Source organism: Gopherus evgoodei, chromosome 1 (assembly GCF_007399415.2).
Source record: "Gopherus evgoodei ecotype Sinaloan lineage chromosome 1, rGopEvg1_v1.p, whole genome shotgun sequence".
Classification (NCBI taxonomy): domain Eukaryota; kingdom Metazoa; phylum Chordata; order Testudines; family Testudinidae; genus Gopherus; species Gopherus evgoodei.
The window spans coordinates 339,677,582-339,692,065 of NC_044322.1; the positions used below are offsets into that span (position 1 = coordinate 339,677,582).

Consider the following 14,484-nt stretch of genomic DNA (forward strand, 5'->3'; position numbering starts at 1 on the left):
ACAAACTTTTCTTAAACATTACATGAATAAATTGTCTCATACTATAGAATTTATAATTACTATTCCATGATGGGATCTCTTTGTGCTATAAAGTATCTTAATTAAAACTATTGTGGCAAGGCACCTTCTCGGTCTCCCCAGCCTCCACTGCTTTTAGCCCTGGTGAGACGGCTTGGGTAATCTGGTCCCCCTTGGGACCCAGGGGAAGTCTGTTCCCTTCCCTCCACCAGTCCCTTTTATAGTATATTTCTCCCCTTGTGGAGAGAAAAGTGCCTCTCCTCCTGGTGAGGCTTGCTGTCCTTGCTATTCCTCACCTCCTAGCAGCGGGCTCCCTTCTCTCTCTCCCCTCCTCCTTCCCAGGGGAGAGTTTGGAGAGGTCTCAGGCAGCCCTTGGTTTGAACCAGCTGATCCTATTAACTTCAGGTAGCTCCCTCTCAGCTGATTCTAACTAATAGCTTGATTCTAACTGATATCCTTCTCGAGCTGAACCTGATTGACCCATAGTTACCCCCTAGTTGATAGGGAGGAGGGCTTTTTAACCCTCTGAGACTGTTTCTCTATGCCTCCCTTATAGCTGTCTGTCCTCAGTTTATTACAACTATCTTTAGATAGATTTTTTTCCTCAGAAAGCATTTATTAAAAATAAATCCGATTTAAATAAAAAAATCAGATTTTAAATTTAAAAATCCTATTTTTTTTAAATCATTGGTTTTTATCCACCCTGGGTGCCTACTTATGGATTCTGCCCTCTCTGCTGATTGAAAGAAGCAGCTAGCACTTTCCATTTGCATAGCTCCAATACCTCCCACAATCAGCAATATTTGGACTCAATCTTGCTCATAAGAAATCATGAGACATTATTGATACAAACTCTGTTTTAGAAAAACCCACCAGCCCACTGGCACAGACAGAGAAAACTGGTGATTAGCAAACCAAAGTGAAACAAATTAAGTTACTGACTTTCTTAACTTCCTACATATATGTTTTCACTTGCATCTCTTGTTTACAACAAAAACTACCTGACTTCAACATTAACTAAATATCCCACTCCAGGTACAGAAAAACTGGGATAAAATACTGCAGACTGAAGCCACATTTGTCCAGCAAAAGTTTAACAGGAGCATTAATTCTTCCTGCATTAATTTTAGACATGGTGGTGTATAATTTGAAAAAAAAGCATTGGCTCTGGTCCCTTTGAATTCCTGGCTTACAGGGAATCAAAATATTTTGAATGATCATTAATCCAACACTGGTGCTTAAAAAAAGCTTACTAGTCCTGAAAGCGTTTGCACTCACTCAAGTTCTCTAGCCTTGGCAAAACTTTAAAAGCATGACTGTTACCAAATGTAACAATTTCTTCACCAAAGTTTCTATCAGGTTACTGAATATCAACTAGGTGAAATTTAATCAGTTTCACAAAACTTAAAAGTTAGTGGGCAGTTTCACCAAAGCCTTATGCCAGCATAAATATGATAGAGGTCCCTGTGGACCAGGGGGTGCTAATGAAAAGCCATGCCACTAGCAGCGGGTAGAACTCAAAGGCACCCATGCAGTGACAAAGGTGGGTCAAGATAGTCGGGGTAAAATATAATGGGCAAGATCACTGCAATCAGAATGTGTACTATTCCAGTGGCTTCTTGAGGAAGCTCACACTACTGCCCTTACCCTGGATTAATCCTATCAGTGTAATTCAAAATACAAATATCGGATCTGAATGCTTTACCTTAAAAAAAAAATATCAAAAGCCCAAGTCAGAACAGAGCCATACAAGCACCTATCCTTTCTCAGGCTGTGTACTCAAGCTCACAATTTTGGATGACTATATTGGGTTCCAGCCTGTATCCACGCTGACAGTGAGTATTCTGTACACCTTTTATTTACAGTCCATGCTGAGACTTGGTCAGGAATGTTTGGTTTCTTGAGCAGGGAACGTGTTACGTTTTCTTTCTGTCTGGTGCGTATTAAAAGTTACACTATAGAGAGTCTATAAATATTTATAAAAAGGTATTTATCTACATCTGAGTTGTAGGGATGTAGCATGGTTTGATGCTGTTAGTAATGCTGTACCTCAAAAGAAGGGATAAGGCATCAGTAAAAAATTATGGACAATTGTAAACAGAAAAATAAAGCATTAAGGAGCATGCTATTTTCTGAAAACCAAAAGAAAAAAATCTATTTTATGCACTAATTTTCTAGTCCATTCAATTAATGAAGTATTTATGATTACAGTAACTTACATGCTATTGCCCTTTTAAGCCAGCATTGCTAGCCAAATTAAGTGTAAGAACTCTAGACTCATCACTAACATTTATCTCAAAAAGCTCTCCATCTCCAATTCTAGTCTCGACCACTATGTAAATATTAATATCATTAAGTACAGCAATCTAAGATGCAAACACACAAGTGAAAAGTACTTAATGTTATTAATGCATGTTTATGAACACTTCACTCCAATAATCAATAGGCTTTTTGCCTACTGTTTTCCAAAATACAGTAAAACAAGTAAAGAGAGTCAGAATTTCTCTGATTTTTCATTCTTGATCATTTTCTCCTTCTACCTGGAATCTCTAGATTCCTCTGTGGTGCAGTGATAATGGGGTGAGTTACATTTATTTCCCCCCAACTGGAGGCGAGTCTACTGTCACATACACACAGTCCAGGCAGAGCTCCCCCTGGCTTGGCACTCACCAGGCTGTTGCACTTGGAGCGTACCTCGCTGGGTCATGTGTGCTTTTTAAGCCTTCTGTCTCTGAACAATCACAGCACTAGCCCCTGGGGCACTCTCGGAGTTCAGATCCTCTATCTACCAGCCTCCCCCCTACTCCTCTCCTGAGAGCGGATACCCTGTGGTCCCACTACCTAGGCTCTGTGACTTGTGCGGGCTCTCTCAGATTCCGCAGTAGCTTATGCACAACTTTTCCAAGCGTTCCACCTTGTGGGTACTCTGGGTTCACTCTTCAGACACAAGATAGCAAAAGTAAACACACCAATAGATTGCACAGGATTATAATCAAGTTACTCTTTACTTAGCAGTACATGAAATACACGGCTATAGACAAAATAATAAACACCTATATGCAAGTACCTGCCTCAACTTCCTCACTACTATAGATCATTCTTTGAGTTTAGGGAAGATCCTCTGAAAAGTTCAGGTTTCCCTTGTCTGTAAATGCTTCTCTTGAAATCATGCCATCTCTCTCCCCCTCTCCTCTCAATTTAGCTTGCTTCCCTTTCACCTTGGCCCAGTCCCGCAGTTAAACAGGGCCCCCCTGCTAGAAAGCATGCCCCTCTCTTATGCCAAAGCAATCTCTCTCTTGCTCCAAGAGTCCATCAAGGTTGCATGTTCCACGTCCAACAGAGGGTTTCCTTGTTTCTGTTGCTAGGAAGTTTTTATCTCCACTCCCCATAGAGAACTGAAGGGGCCTAGCTTCTCCTAGCTTAAGCCAACCTACTGTCCCACAATGTTTCCAACTGAACAGGTACCACTTGAGGTCTAAAGGCCAACCACTGTACCTGGTCTGATACATAATATAGCCCCTGACAGCAAATGGTGGATTCCACATACTCTTGCTGTTGAAAAATACAGCAATGTCATAACATCAACCAGAATTCACAAGTTGTACATAGACAAATTCCCAAAATCATCATGGCTCCTGTACAATTCACCTTGGCAGAAGAAGGTGTTATGCAGTGAGCCCTGTATTTTATCCCTGCAGTCTCCAGACATCTTTGTATTTCAGTCTACATCCTATTTCATCTTAGATTTCATGCTTTCCTGCACAATGTAGCATCATTTGAATTACTGAATGAATAGATGTTTTGGATGCCTGACTAATGAGACATAATTGATGGAGCCACAGAGCAAGACAATGCTGTTACAATACAGTGCTCATCTGAGATCGTGGCGAAATGAGAAGCAGCATAGACAACAAGCCCCTATCTGTGTTAATAGGTATGTGCAGTACAACTGTATGCTTTTAGGCTCACTACTTGCAGCAGTGCCTAAGATCTCAGGCTTCACAAGGATTTGACTGTGTGCAGGGAGGCTGGCTTAAGAGGGATGCTCACTGAGAGGCTTCATAGGGTAGAGCATGTGCAATGGTGTTTGTATGACAGACCTGAGGTTTGCCTCTGAGGCTGAGCACTGCTGGCTGACAGCTTCTTCAGGCATCCAGTCTACTGGGGCTTAGAAAAACTAGGACAACACACTGCTTTCTGCAAAAAACATCATGGACAAGTCCTGAAAATAGGGACTTGCCTAGCTTTCCAGGCCAAATTGTTATCTTGTTTAGTTACAAAAACTGATACTGTGTTGTTTCATTCATATAATGCACAGTGGAGTGTAAAACACAGGAACCATCAAGTGCAAATTTCTTTAGAAGGGTGGTACAAGAGCCAGTAATTAAAAAAAAAAAAAAAAGACTTGCTAAAACTTTCCTAACAAATAATACATTTCTCTGTAATATATCTGTTAGTGTACAGATACTTAGTGGTGTGGTGTAACATAAAATGTTAGTACTGGCACTTGGCTTGTTCATTGCCAGGCATGAATAGCACAGTCACCCCATGCTTATGCCACCAATATCTACTACATTACCATGATTCCATAAGTGTAAGTATATACAAATACACACATTACATACACACAACACACACACACAACAGATGGCCCTGATAGTACGGCCTATTAGTAAGGTTACCTGACACTGTCCCATTGTAAAACCCTGTTTTCAGTTACTTATAACTTTGCTAACCTTCAACCTGTGGGGGCTAAAATTTTCCATGCTAGGTATCTGCCTCAGGCTGAATTTCTTCTGGAAAATTGCAGTGAAGACAAATCATTTTTTTCTAAGAGCCAGGCTAAGGAATAATATGCTTTGACCATGTTAAAAAATCTGATAACCATTTATTGAAAAGCGCCACCACCCTCATGCTTTGCAACAGGGACTTGAAATTTGGCAAGGTGGTAGCCGTTATGTCAGGGGTGGCCTTTGCTATCACTATGAAAATCTACCCAAATTTGACCAAGTTATAAGCCTTTGGGAAGAGACGGAATCACAATTCACACCTGCTCATAGACTTGCTAGAGATTCAGAGTTTATTCCCCAAAGATTCCTCCAATGTTGAGCATGATCCAGCCTAGGAATGAGCAAGATGTCCTATGCAATGCAGTTCCCAGCTGCTCCAAGCCATGCATGTCCAGGCACCAGAACAGAGAGTAGGAAGCTTTCTTTCCTGTTCTCTCAGTATCCCCCAGGTCCATTGACACCAACTCCATGGGTACTTGAGGCTCAAGCACCCATGGGAAAAAAATAGGGGGTACTCAGCACACACCAGCTAAAGCTGTTTGGCAGGGCCACCGATGAGCTGTTCTTAGGCTGGAGGAGGCACTCAGGGGAGGGCAGAGAGCAGCGAGGGGCAGGCGGGCAAGGGCCTCGGGGGAGGAGGCGGAGCAGGGACGGGAAGAGACAGAGCAATGGCGGAGCCTCGGAAGATGGGCCAGAGTGGGGGTGGGAAGTGGCTGAGCACCAGCGGAGCTTCGGGGGAAGGGGTGGAGTGGGGGCATGGCCGGAGGGTGGAGCAGGAGTTGAGCACTGACCTGGAAAAATAAAAGTCAGCACCTGTGCCCATGACAACATCCAGGCAGGTGCCTTAAGGTTTGTACAGGCAGAGCTTAGACAAGTGGAGTCCTACCCTGGCCTGAATGGAGACTGTAGATATTACTTAATTATTTAAGTTAAAAAATATAAGTTTACACCAGTATTCTGGAACTACTTTGGGAACTGAAACTGTTTATTTAAAAAGAATCCATTTCAGACTAGGTGGCTCAGTAAATTGGTAATAGGCTACTGAGCTTTTCACCTCTAGGTCACCAGTTCAAACTTTGTTCATTGACAACGACTGAAAGACATTACTTTCTGAAGTTTGTTCAATGGCCTTCAAGGAAATGAGCTTTAACAAGCACTAAATTCAATTAAACTATATACAGAAATACATATTTCACCATTTGTATGTATTAGCATTTTCCTAGATTTACGGTTTACTCTAACAAAATTCAGAAATCTTTCTATGTGGTTTTCAATTTAATATTAAGTATCATTATGATTATCTATATAAGATTGTTGTTTTATTTACACTACCCACTTGATTATACTGACTCATGCCTACTAATATAACAACTAGTTTATATCTGCATAACAGACCCTGAAGTAATTTTTGCAACCAAATTGCTCTGTTTTGAAGTTTTAATAAACATGAAAATACTCCTGAACCATTTCTAGAAGCTAAACAAAAAGGTGACATAATTAAATGTGTTATGATGTCAGTTTTACAAACAGTAATAGTGTGAGGAAACAAAATATCACATTTGATTTCAGGCATCCCATTTTCAACACTGACCTGAAAACTAATAAAATGCATTTATTATTATAGTTCTCAGACTTTTCACGTGTGTAAATGTTCAGAAATAGTCAAAAGAGAAACCTGAAAACAGATATTAATTTTACTGATTTAGAACTAGTTTATCACACTGTGTCATACACAGATGACTTGACAATATTAATATTTGGACATGTTCAAGATTTATACCAAGTTCTGTCTGAAACTCAGAATTCCACAGATAAAACAGTGCTATAGCATCTCTATGAACACAATGCATTTTTTAAAAGAATTTACAATGGATAAAGTGACCAGAACAAAAAGGAGTGTCTTTCATATGACGTTGCAAGATACAGTAGAAATGTTTAACTTGCAATGTTTTATTTGTAATTGTGTGGATGTAGAGGGTGGACATAACTAAAACATATAAATGTATTTTATAGTTCACATTTTCAGGACAGTATTCATAGCAACATATGCAAATAAGAGATATGCAGATGCAAAGTCAGCCTTGAAAGAAAAATATCCAAACCGAAGCTTTTTCCTGTTAAAATACCTCAGTAAATATCCAAAGGGCTACATAATATTGAGTGGTATATATTAACTCATGTCAATTGTGTTACTAAGAAAGCAACAACAGCGGCTCTAGAAATATCTGTAGAAAATACATTAAGGTTAGGCTGAATATGAACTTTCGCTATAGCTGTAAATAAATATTTAACAACAGCTGCTATAAATGATGCAACTCATTTTCCACCAAAATAAAGGTTCATAATAGCATTGGCACTTCAGAACAATTTAAAGAAACAAAAATGGTAACATTTAAAAGCCAACAACATTACTGAAGAATTTTAACTTTTCAATAGGTACATCATAACACATGATTTACTATGAATTTCAGTCTCTAAATAATCTGGGCAACATATTAAAATAAAGGCTCAATTCCCCCTTAAATGTGGACATCATTCTTTCTACTGTTACTGGGACTTACTCATATGCATTGATGGGAATTATATTTATATGGATATTTACTATAAAATCTAAAAATAATTTGCACAGCAGCCAGTGTGCTTAGCAAGCAATTCTTCAAGTATACTAAAGTTACGAGAATGCATTTTAATGTTTTTATTATTTATTTTTTAAAGAAATCACATACACCTCAGATATTCATTCAAAATAAAGATACCTATGGCACAAGCTGATCCACAGCTTGCAAGGTAAGGACCTTAAATTTCTTTTAATTTCGGTAACTAAGAAGGCTGATCTAATGGACAGGGTAATGGACTTGGACTCAGGAGACCTGGATTCAGTTCCTGGATCAGCCAGAGACTTGTATCTGACAGTGGGCAAATCTATCCTACTGCTCAGTTCACCATTTATAACATGGGACAGTGCTTTCCGACCTCACAAGAGGTGCCGAGAGGGAAAAATTAATTGCCTGTGAGGTGTTCAAATACTACAGTGAATGAGAGTCACACAAGTATCTAGATAGATAGAAACATTTATTCAAAACAAGAATTGGGGGACAATGGCAATTACGTGTTCTCAACAATGAAACAATGTTCAGTTCGAATTCCCAAATGAAAAAAAGGAACATGTCAACTTAACATTTATTTGATTTTTTTTTTAAAAGCAGAACTTTCAGGTGTTACACCTACTCTTGAGTCCCCTGCAATTTTTGTCATTTTGCAATCAAATGTTCTCAGTTGTTTAAATATGTTTCTTCCCTCCTTCCTGTATAAAAGCCTCACACAAATAGGGGAAACTAACTAACTATACAAATAGTGATGCAAAAGGCAAAGGAAACAAACTGAAACAACATATTCTAATCACTTCCAGTGTTAATAATCAAAAGTGCTACTTACAGAAGTGTAAAGTATTTAAAAATAATTGATTTTAAGTATATGTTTAAGACCATAAAACAGTTATTAAACTACAAATCCCTCTATCCAGTTATCAATATGAGAAGTGTAGATACATGTGTGCTATTTTGAAGGTACAGACATCTATGCTAAAAGTAAAATTTTGCAAAAAAGTTACATATAACCAGCCACTAACCATTTATTAGAACTGATTCATTAATCCCTGCCTAGTGGTTCCCAAAATATTTACATCCTGTGATCCTGAACCATTCATTGCTCCAGGCTTGGAATACTGATACAGATTATAAACCTTAGTACAAAGTAGGCTTTAAAAAGACTCCAAAATATCATATATGCTTTGTTTTACAAAATTATTTTTACATATAATTAGTTAGTTAAATAATTCCTGGTTAGTCTCTTTTTTAAGCAAAACTATTTACAATTACATTCTTCCCCTAAGATCACAAAACATTGAATATAAATAAAATGTTTTATCGTTGATTATGGATATTCACTACAATTCTTAGAAAGCTTCTTAAAATATCCTATAAACATTTACATGTGTAACACATAATAAATTCAAGCTACAATGCTGTATTTATACCATAAATATAACATACAAGGAGTCCACATACCATGGATTAAACTAACAGACTTTTTAACATAGTAAGAGCCAGGTTTGACAGTCATGTTCAATATGAAGAAATGAAGACATTTAAATTTTTCTCCATTATCATTCTGTTTCAAGCTTGCAGATACACTAATGGTCTTAGGATTTTTGCTCACCTCATAGATGACGTGGTTTCAGCAGAGTTCAAAACTATTACATAAATCTACAGTACCCAAATTAATTGCTACAAATTCTTATAAATTACAAACCCTATTTATGTTGGGGCAAAGATTACAAGGATGTTGAATATCTTAATACGCAGCATAACTTTCCAATTTAGATGTAAATATTATTTAAGCTAATTTATTTATCCTTCTCCTTAAATAGCTAATTTATTTTTTCCACCTCCTTAAATATCTGACTTTCAGTGATAAAATGCATATAAAAACATTTCATTCATTTACAAAGCTAGCACAGCTCAGCTGGCAAACAGCAAGCTTTTGGATACGGTTATGCAAATATACCTTGAACTTGACCTGGAAGAACCAATATTTCAATGAGCTAATCTGGTTCTTCATTTTCAAACTGTTCTCACAAAACTGTCAATGATATCGAAGACATGTTTATGTTGTTTCCCTGTCCCCCTCCACCCCTCCTCAAATCACCACTATCAATTTACCCTTTAGTTAGCTAGTTCACAGTATGTAGTCTGAATGCTCTGCACCTTTTCAGAGACAGCTGCAGTTTGTCCCCTTGATAGATGCTTTGTCTCCTAATAAACCCTGTCAGTTACACAAAGAGAATTTTTAACTGTGGGCAGATAGGAATCAGCCTGTAGTGAAGTGAAGTACTGAATCATTCTTTGCTGTCCTCTCAGCTATGCTTACTCCTTGGGCCTTCCTACTGTGCAGGTAGTTTGAACATAACTATTAAAAGGAAATAAAAATTTTAACCTCTGGTGGTCTACCTTATGGAATACCCAGAGCACATCTAAGTAAAATGCTTAATTAATTTGAGTGCATTTGTACAGCAACATGTCCTTGAGCATTAAGCACAGAAAGCATCAAAAGATTGACTTTCTATTCTATGATTCTATATCTTGCTGCCTATTCATAAACAGAAATAGCAATATACTATTTGATTTACAACAAAAATACAGATTTTGCCTTCCAATATCCCTACTACAAAGAAGGGATCATTAGTCCCTCTTTAAATTACATGTCATCTCTTAGGCATAATGCAGGCCTATACACAATAAACAACATAAATATAAAAATCTGGTGCAGTGCAACACTTACATACACCATGCAGCATATCTGGTGGCTGGGAGACACCCATGTTATTAAAGTTCAGTTTGACAAACAGAATGGAAGCTAACCTTCAGTTATCTGTCATTTTGTTTAAATACAGAAGGAGTGGAACTTGCCAATAGCAGTAACTTGACAGGATGCTTCTTCCCATTCATTCTCCAGCCTTCTGGCCAGCATACTCCCTACAACTTGCTTGCCCAGTTTCCTTTTTGAGCCAATCTTTTAAGAAAATGGATTTTTTTGCAGTCTTTAACATGGTACTACTCAACAGCAATAAATACAGTTGTGACCAGGTTGCAGCCCCAGAAAGTGCCAGAGATACAACCAGCCTGAAGCGAGAAGGGACAGATAGGGCATCTGCCACAACAACTTCATGTGCTTTGACAAAGAAAAGAAAAACGTACATCATGTCAGGGTTCATAAACTATGATTTCAAATGCAGTCCTGCTGCACCAGTGAGCTGGGATTCACTTACTGCAGCTTCTCGCTCTCTCTCCACTCACACATCATTACTGGTAGCACACAAGGCTCAAAGCACAGTAACGGTTGTGTCCTGAGCCCTTCCCCTCGCTCTGCCCATCACTCATCCTCACAACAAGCAAGGGAGAAGCGCGCAAGGATGCTGGGCTTCATCCCGCCCTCCCCCCCGCTTCAGGAGAAGGGGACATGAATCTGGAAGTCATGCAGGCTAAGCAATACACTGTCCCGTGAAGCCAGAACTACTGGCACCCCCAGGCCGGACAGCGGGGGTGTGAGGGGTCTCCGGGTCACTCCTCAAACGCTACCGCCGCCAGCTGCTTTCCCCCTGCAGCCCCTCCCCTCCGGGGTATCGAGAGGACTGAGCCCTTCCCCGTCTCACCTAGTCTCGGGGGGGCGCCCGGCCCTCCCCCGACCGCGGAGCTCCCAGGGACCCCGCCCTTACCGGCGAATTCCTCCTCCTCCTCCTCCTCGTCCCCGCTCTCCGAGTCGGTCTGCAGGGGCTCCTCGGCGAAGCTGACCCCCCTGGTGGGGGCCCTGCGGGGCGCCAGGCTGCCCCTCTCATGGCCCGGCGCGGGGGAGCCCCCACCGGCGCCGCTCTCCGCCGCCTCCGCCTTGAGGCGCCCGAAGTACTGGAGGGCGAACTCCAGCAGGTCCCCGGGCTGGCTCCGCAGCACCTCCACGGTGAAGCCCTGCAGCAGCTCCGTCAGCCCCGCCGGGATGGAGATGCTCATGCCGGGGCCGGCCTGGGCAAGGCGGCGGGAACGGGGGCCGCAGCGCGCGGGGAACCGCAGCGGGTGCAGCTGGGAGCCGCGGGGGTCCGAGCCCGCCCTGGCCGCTGGGGGTGCCGGGAGCGGCTCTCTGGGAGCCCGGGAGGCGCCGGCTGCTCTCGGTTCCCTCTCGGCGCGGCGGCGGCGGTAGCCCCGGCGGTGACTGTAGCATCCCCGCCCCCGCCTCCTCCCCCAGCGCCGGGGGGGCTCGCACGCATGTGACCCGGGAAACCATGACAACCTCCAGCCAGGGACGGTGGAGCGCTGCGCCGGGCGGGGCGGGGCTCGGGCTTCCCCCGGGAGCGGCGTGCAAGAGAGGGGAAGCGATCGGGCTGCGGGGACGGTGCGGCTCGGGGGTGTGTCTCGCTGGCAGGGCAGGGGGCTCAGCCGGGGATGGTCAGAGGCGGGAGGTCAGGGTTTGCCCAGGCTGGAAAGGTACCTGATCCCCCAGATTGGGACATAGGGCCTCAGCCTGCGCTCTCCCCCGGAGCTGGGCATGGCACACAGTGATGCAGGGGTCCTACAGCCACGGGGGAGCCCTCCTCTTTGGCGCTTTAGGGGATAGTCTGACCTTCAGCTCAAAGCACCACGGAAAGGGAGGGGTTGTAGCTAGGGGGGCAGGTGGCCTTTCCACCTGCCCTCTTACAGTAAAGCTAAGGCTATGCTCCAGGCAGAGCTGTCCTTAGGATTTATGGTGCCATAGGCGGGATTATTAAACTGGTGCCTCTGTGCCTGTCTTGCTCTTAGAAACACAAACATACGCTTACACTATTGGAAAACTTGCCGCATGCATGTTATTAAAACCAGTTTAACTTAATGAAGCACACTGTAATGCTGGTGGACTAGCGCTAAAGAAGTAGCACTATAGAAAAAATTCTGATTTGACAGAATGATGCAAATAATATAATGTTTTTAATTTGTCAACATTTCATTGGAAATTTCTATGAAGAGGTATTGAAACAAGGATTTGTTTTTAATTAAAAGCAATCTTTCTGGCTTTTTTGGCTGCAAAATCAGTAATAATGTCATCGTATGACAAAGACAAAGTGACATCTTGTTTGATTGCAAGAATAGCAAGACCAGTCAAGTGTTCCTGACTCCTTGTAGAGCGGAGATAGTTTTTAATGAGCCTTAGTTTTGAGAAACTCCGTTCTCCTGATGCTACTGTTATAGGAATTGTCAGTAGAATACAAGTGGCAATCTAGACATTAGGATATATGTCAACAAGTTTGCTGGTATGACTAAACTGTACAAAGTCCATCGATTTTGCATGTGGCAACATTGATGACAGCGTACTCTACATACAGTTCAAGTCCATTTAAGTCAAAATGATCACCGTGCGTCAGGAGGCTCTCTAGGTCAGGGGTCCCCAACATGGTGCCAGTGGATGCCATAGCGCCTGCAGGGGCCTCTCAGTATGCCTACGTACTGACCGGCGGACGAGCATCCACCAAAATGCTGCAGAAATTCAGCGGCATTTTGGCGGCAACGCCTCTGGATGATGCTGTCATAAACAGATAGTTAAGGGTTAATGTCTCTTTTACCTGTAAAGGGTTAACAAACAGTGAACCGGACACCTGACCAGAGGACCAATCAGGAAACAAGATACTTTCAAATCTCAGTGAAGGGAAGCCTTTGTTTGTGTTTTTTGGGTTTTTGCTTTGTTCTCTCTGGGTCCTGGAAGGGACTAGACGTGCAACCGGGTTTCTTGCCAATCTCCTGCTACAGTGTCTTACATATTCAGAATAGTGAGTATTTAGTAGAGAAGGCGGTTATAGTCTTTTGATTGTGTTCTGTATTTGCAAATGTGTAGTTTGCTGGAAGTATTTTAAATTGTATTTTTTGCTGGGGCGGAGGCTTCTTTCTAGTGTCTATAAGCTGTAAGACCCTGTAACTTTTACCATCTAAATTGCAGAGATAACTTTTACTTTTTTTCTTTCTTTTTATTAAAAGTTTTGCTTTTTAAGACCCGTTTGATTTTTTTCTCCTTCTTGAGGCTCAAGGGAATTGAGTCTGTACTTAACAGGGAGGGGAGAAGGGTGGAATCCCTTTGTTTTAGATTCACGGAGCTTGAATCTGTCTCTCTCTCCAGGAGCCCAGGGAGGGAACACCTGGATGGGAAGAGAAGGGGAGGGAAATGGTTTATTCCCCTGTGTAGTAAGACTCAAGGAATTTGGGTCTTGGGGTCCCCAGGGAAGGTTTTGGGGGGACCAGAGTGCCCCAAAACTATATATTTTTGGGTGGTGGCAGTGTATCAGATCTAAGCTGGTAATTAAGCTTAGGGGAATTCATGCCGGTACCCCAACTTTTGGACTCTAAGGTTCAGATTGGGGAAAGATACTGTGCCAGACGCTGCTTGCCGCCAACAAGCAGCGTCATCCAGAGGTGTCGTCGCTGAATTTCAGCAGCATATCAGCAGATGCTCATCCGCCACCACGGTCCTTCATCTGGCACCTGGGGGACCACTGCTCTATGTTCTTGCACTGTGTCATTAGTTGCTCTTTTTTTCCTATTTCGTTGAATTTAGTCCTGCTCAGCCCACTACCAGCTGAGTGAATGGAACCCCAGGCCGACAGTGAGTTGAGTGGCTCAGTCAGGGTATCAGCCCCCGGCCTGCTCAGCCCGCTGCCGGCCAGGGGTTCCTTGGGGGTCCCCAGACCAGAGTGGGTGCTAAGTGCAGGGGTGGCTCCAGGCACCTGCTCTTCAAGCGGGTGCCTGGGGCGGCAAGCTGGGGGGGGGCGCTTTGCCGGCGCCATGAGGGTGGCAGGCAGGGTGCCTTCGGCGTCATGCCTGCGGAGGGTCCGCTGGTCCCGTGGCTTCGATGGACCTCCAGCAGGGTGCCGCGGGACCAGTGGACCCTCTGTGCTTAGGGCGGCAAAATGTCTAGAGCCGCCCCTGGCTGAGTGGGGCCGGCCACCAGGACCCCGGGTGGCAATGGGGCAGCAACCGGAACCCCAAAGCAGCGGCGGGCTGAGCAGCTCAGCCCGCGGCTGCGTGCCATCAAAAATCAACTCACTTGCCACCTTTGGCATGTGTGCCGTAGTTTGCCGACCCCTGCTCTATACACGAATAAGGAG

At 43.0% G+C, this 14,484-nt stretch overlaps 1 protein-coding gene across 2 annotated transcripts in view; it reads right to left on the reverse strand.

Annotated features, from left to right (window-relative positions):
- Positions 1-11,440, reverse strand: part of PRKAR2B (protein kinase cAMP-dependent type II regulatory subunit beta) — a 200,006-nt gene extending 188,566 nt beyond the window's left edge. Inside the window, exon 1 of one of the 2 annotated variants that reach the window (XM_030549404.1) lies at positions 11,020-11,440. In XM_030549404.1, the coding sequence (XP_030405264.1) occupies positions 11,020-11,371 (352 nt within the window). In that variant the 5' untranslated portion in view covers positions 11,372-11,440. The remainder of the gene's footprint in view (positions 1-11,019) is intronic. The other variant, XM_030549458.1, reaches the window with a different exon arrangement.
- Between the last annotated feature and the right edge of the window lie 3,044 nt (positions 11,441-14,484).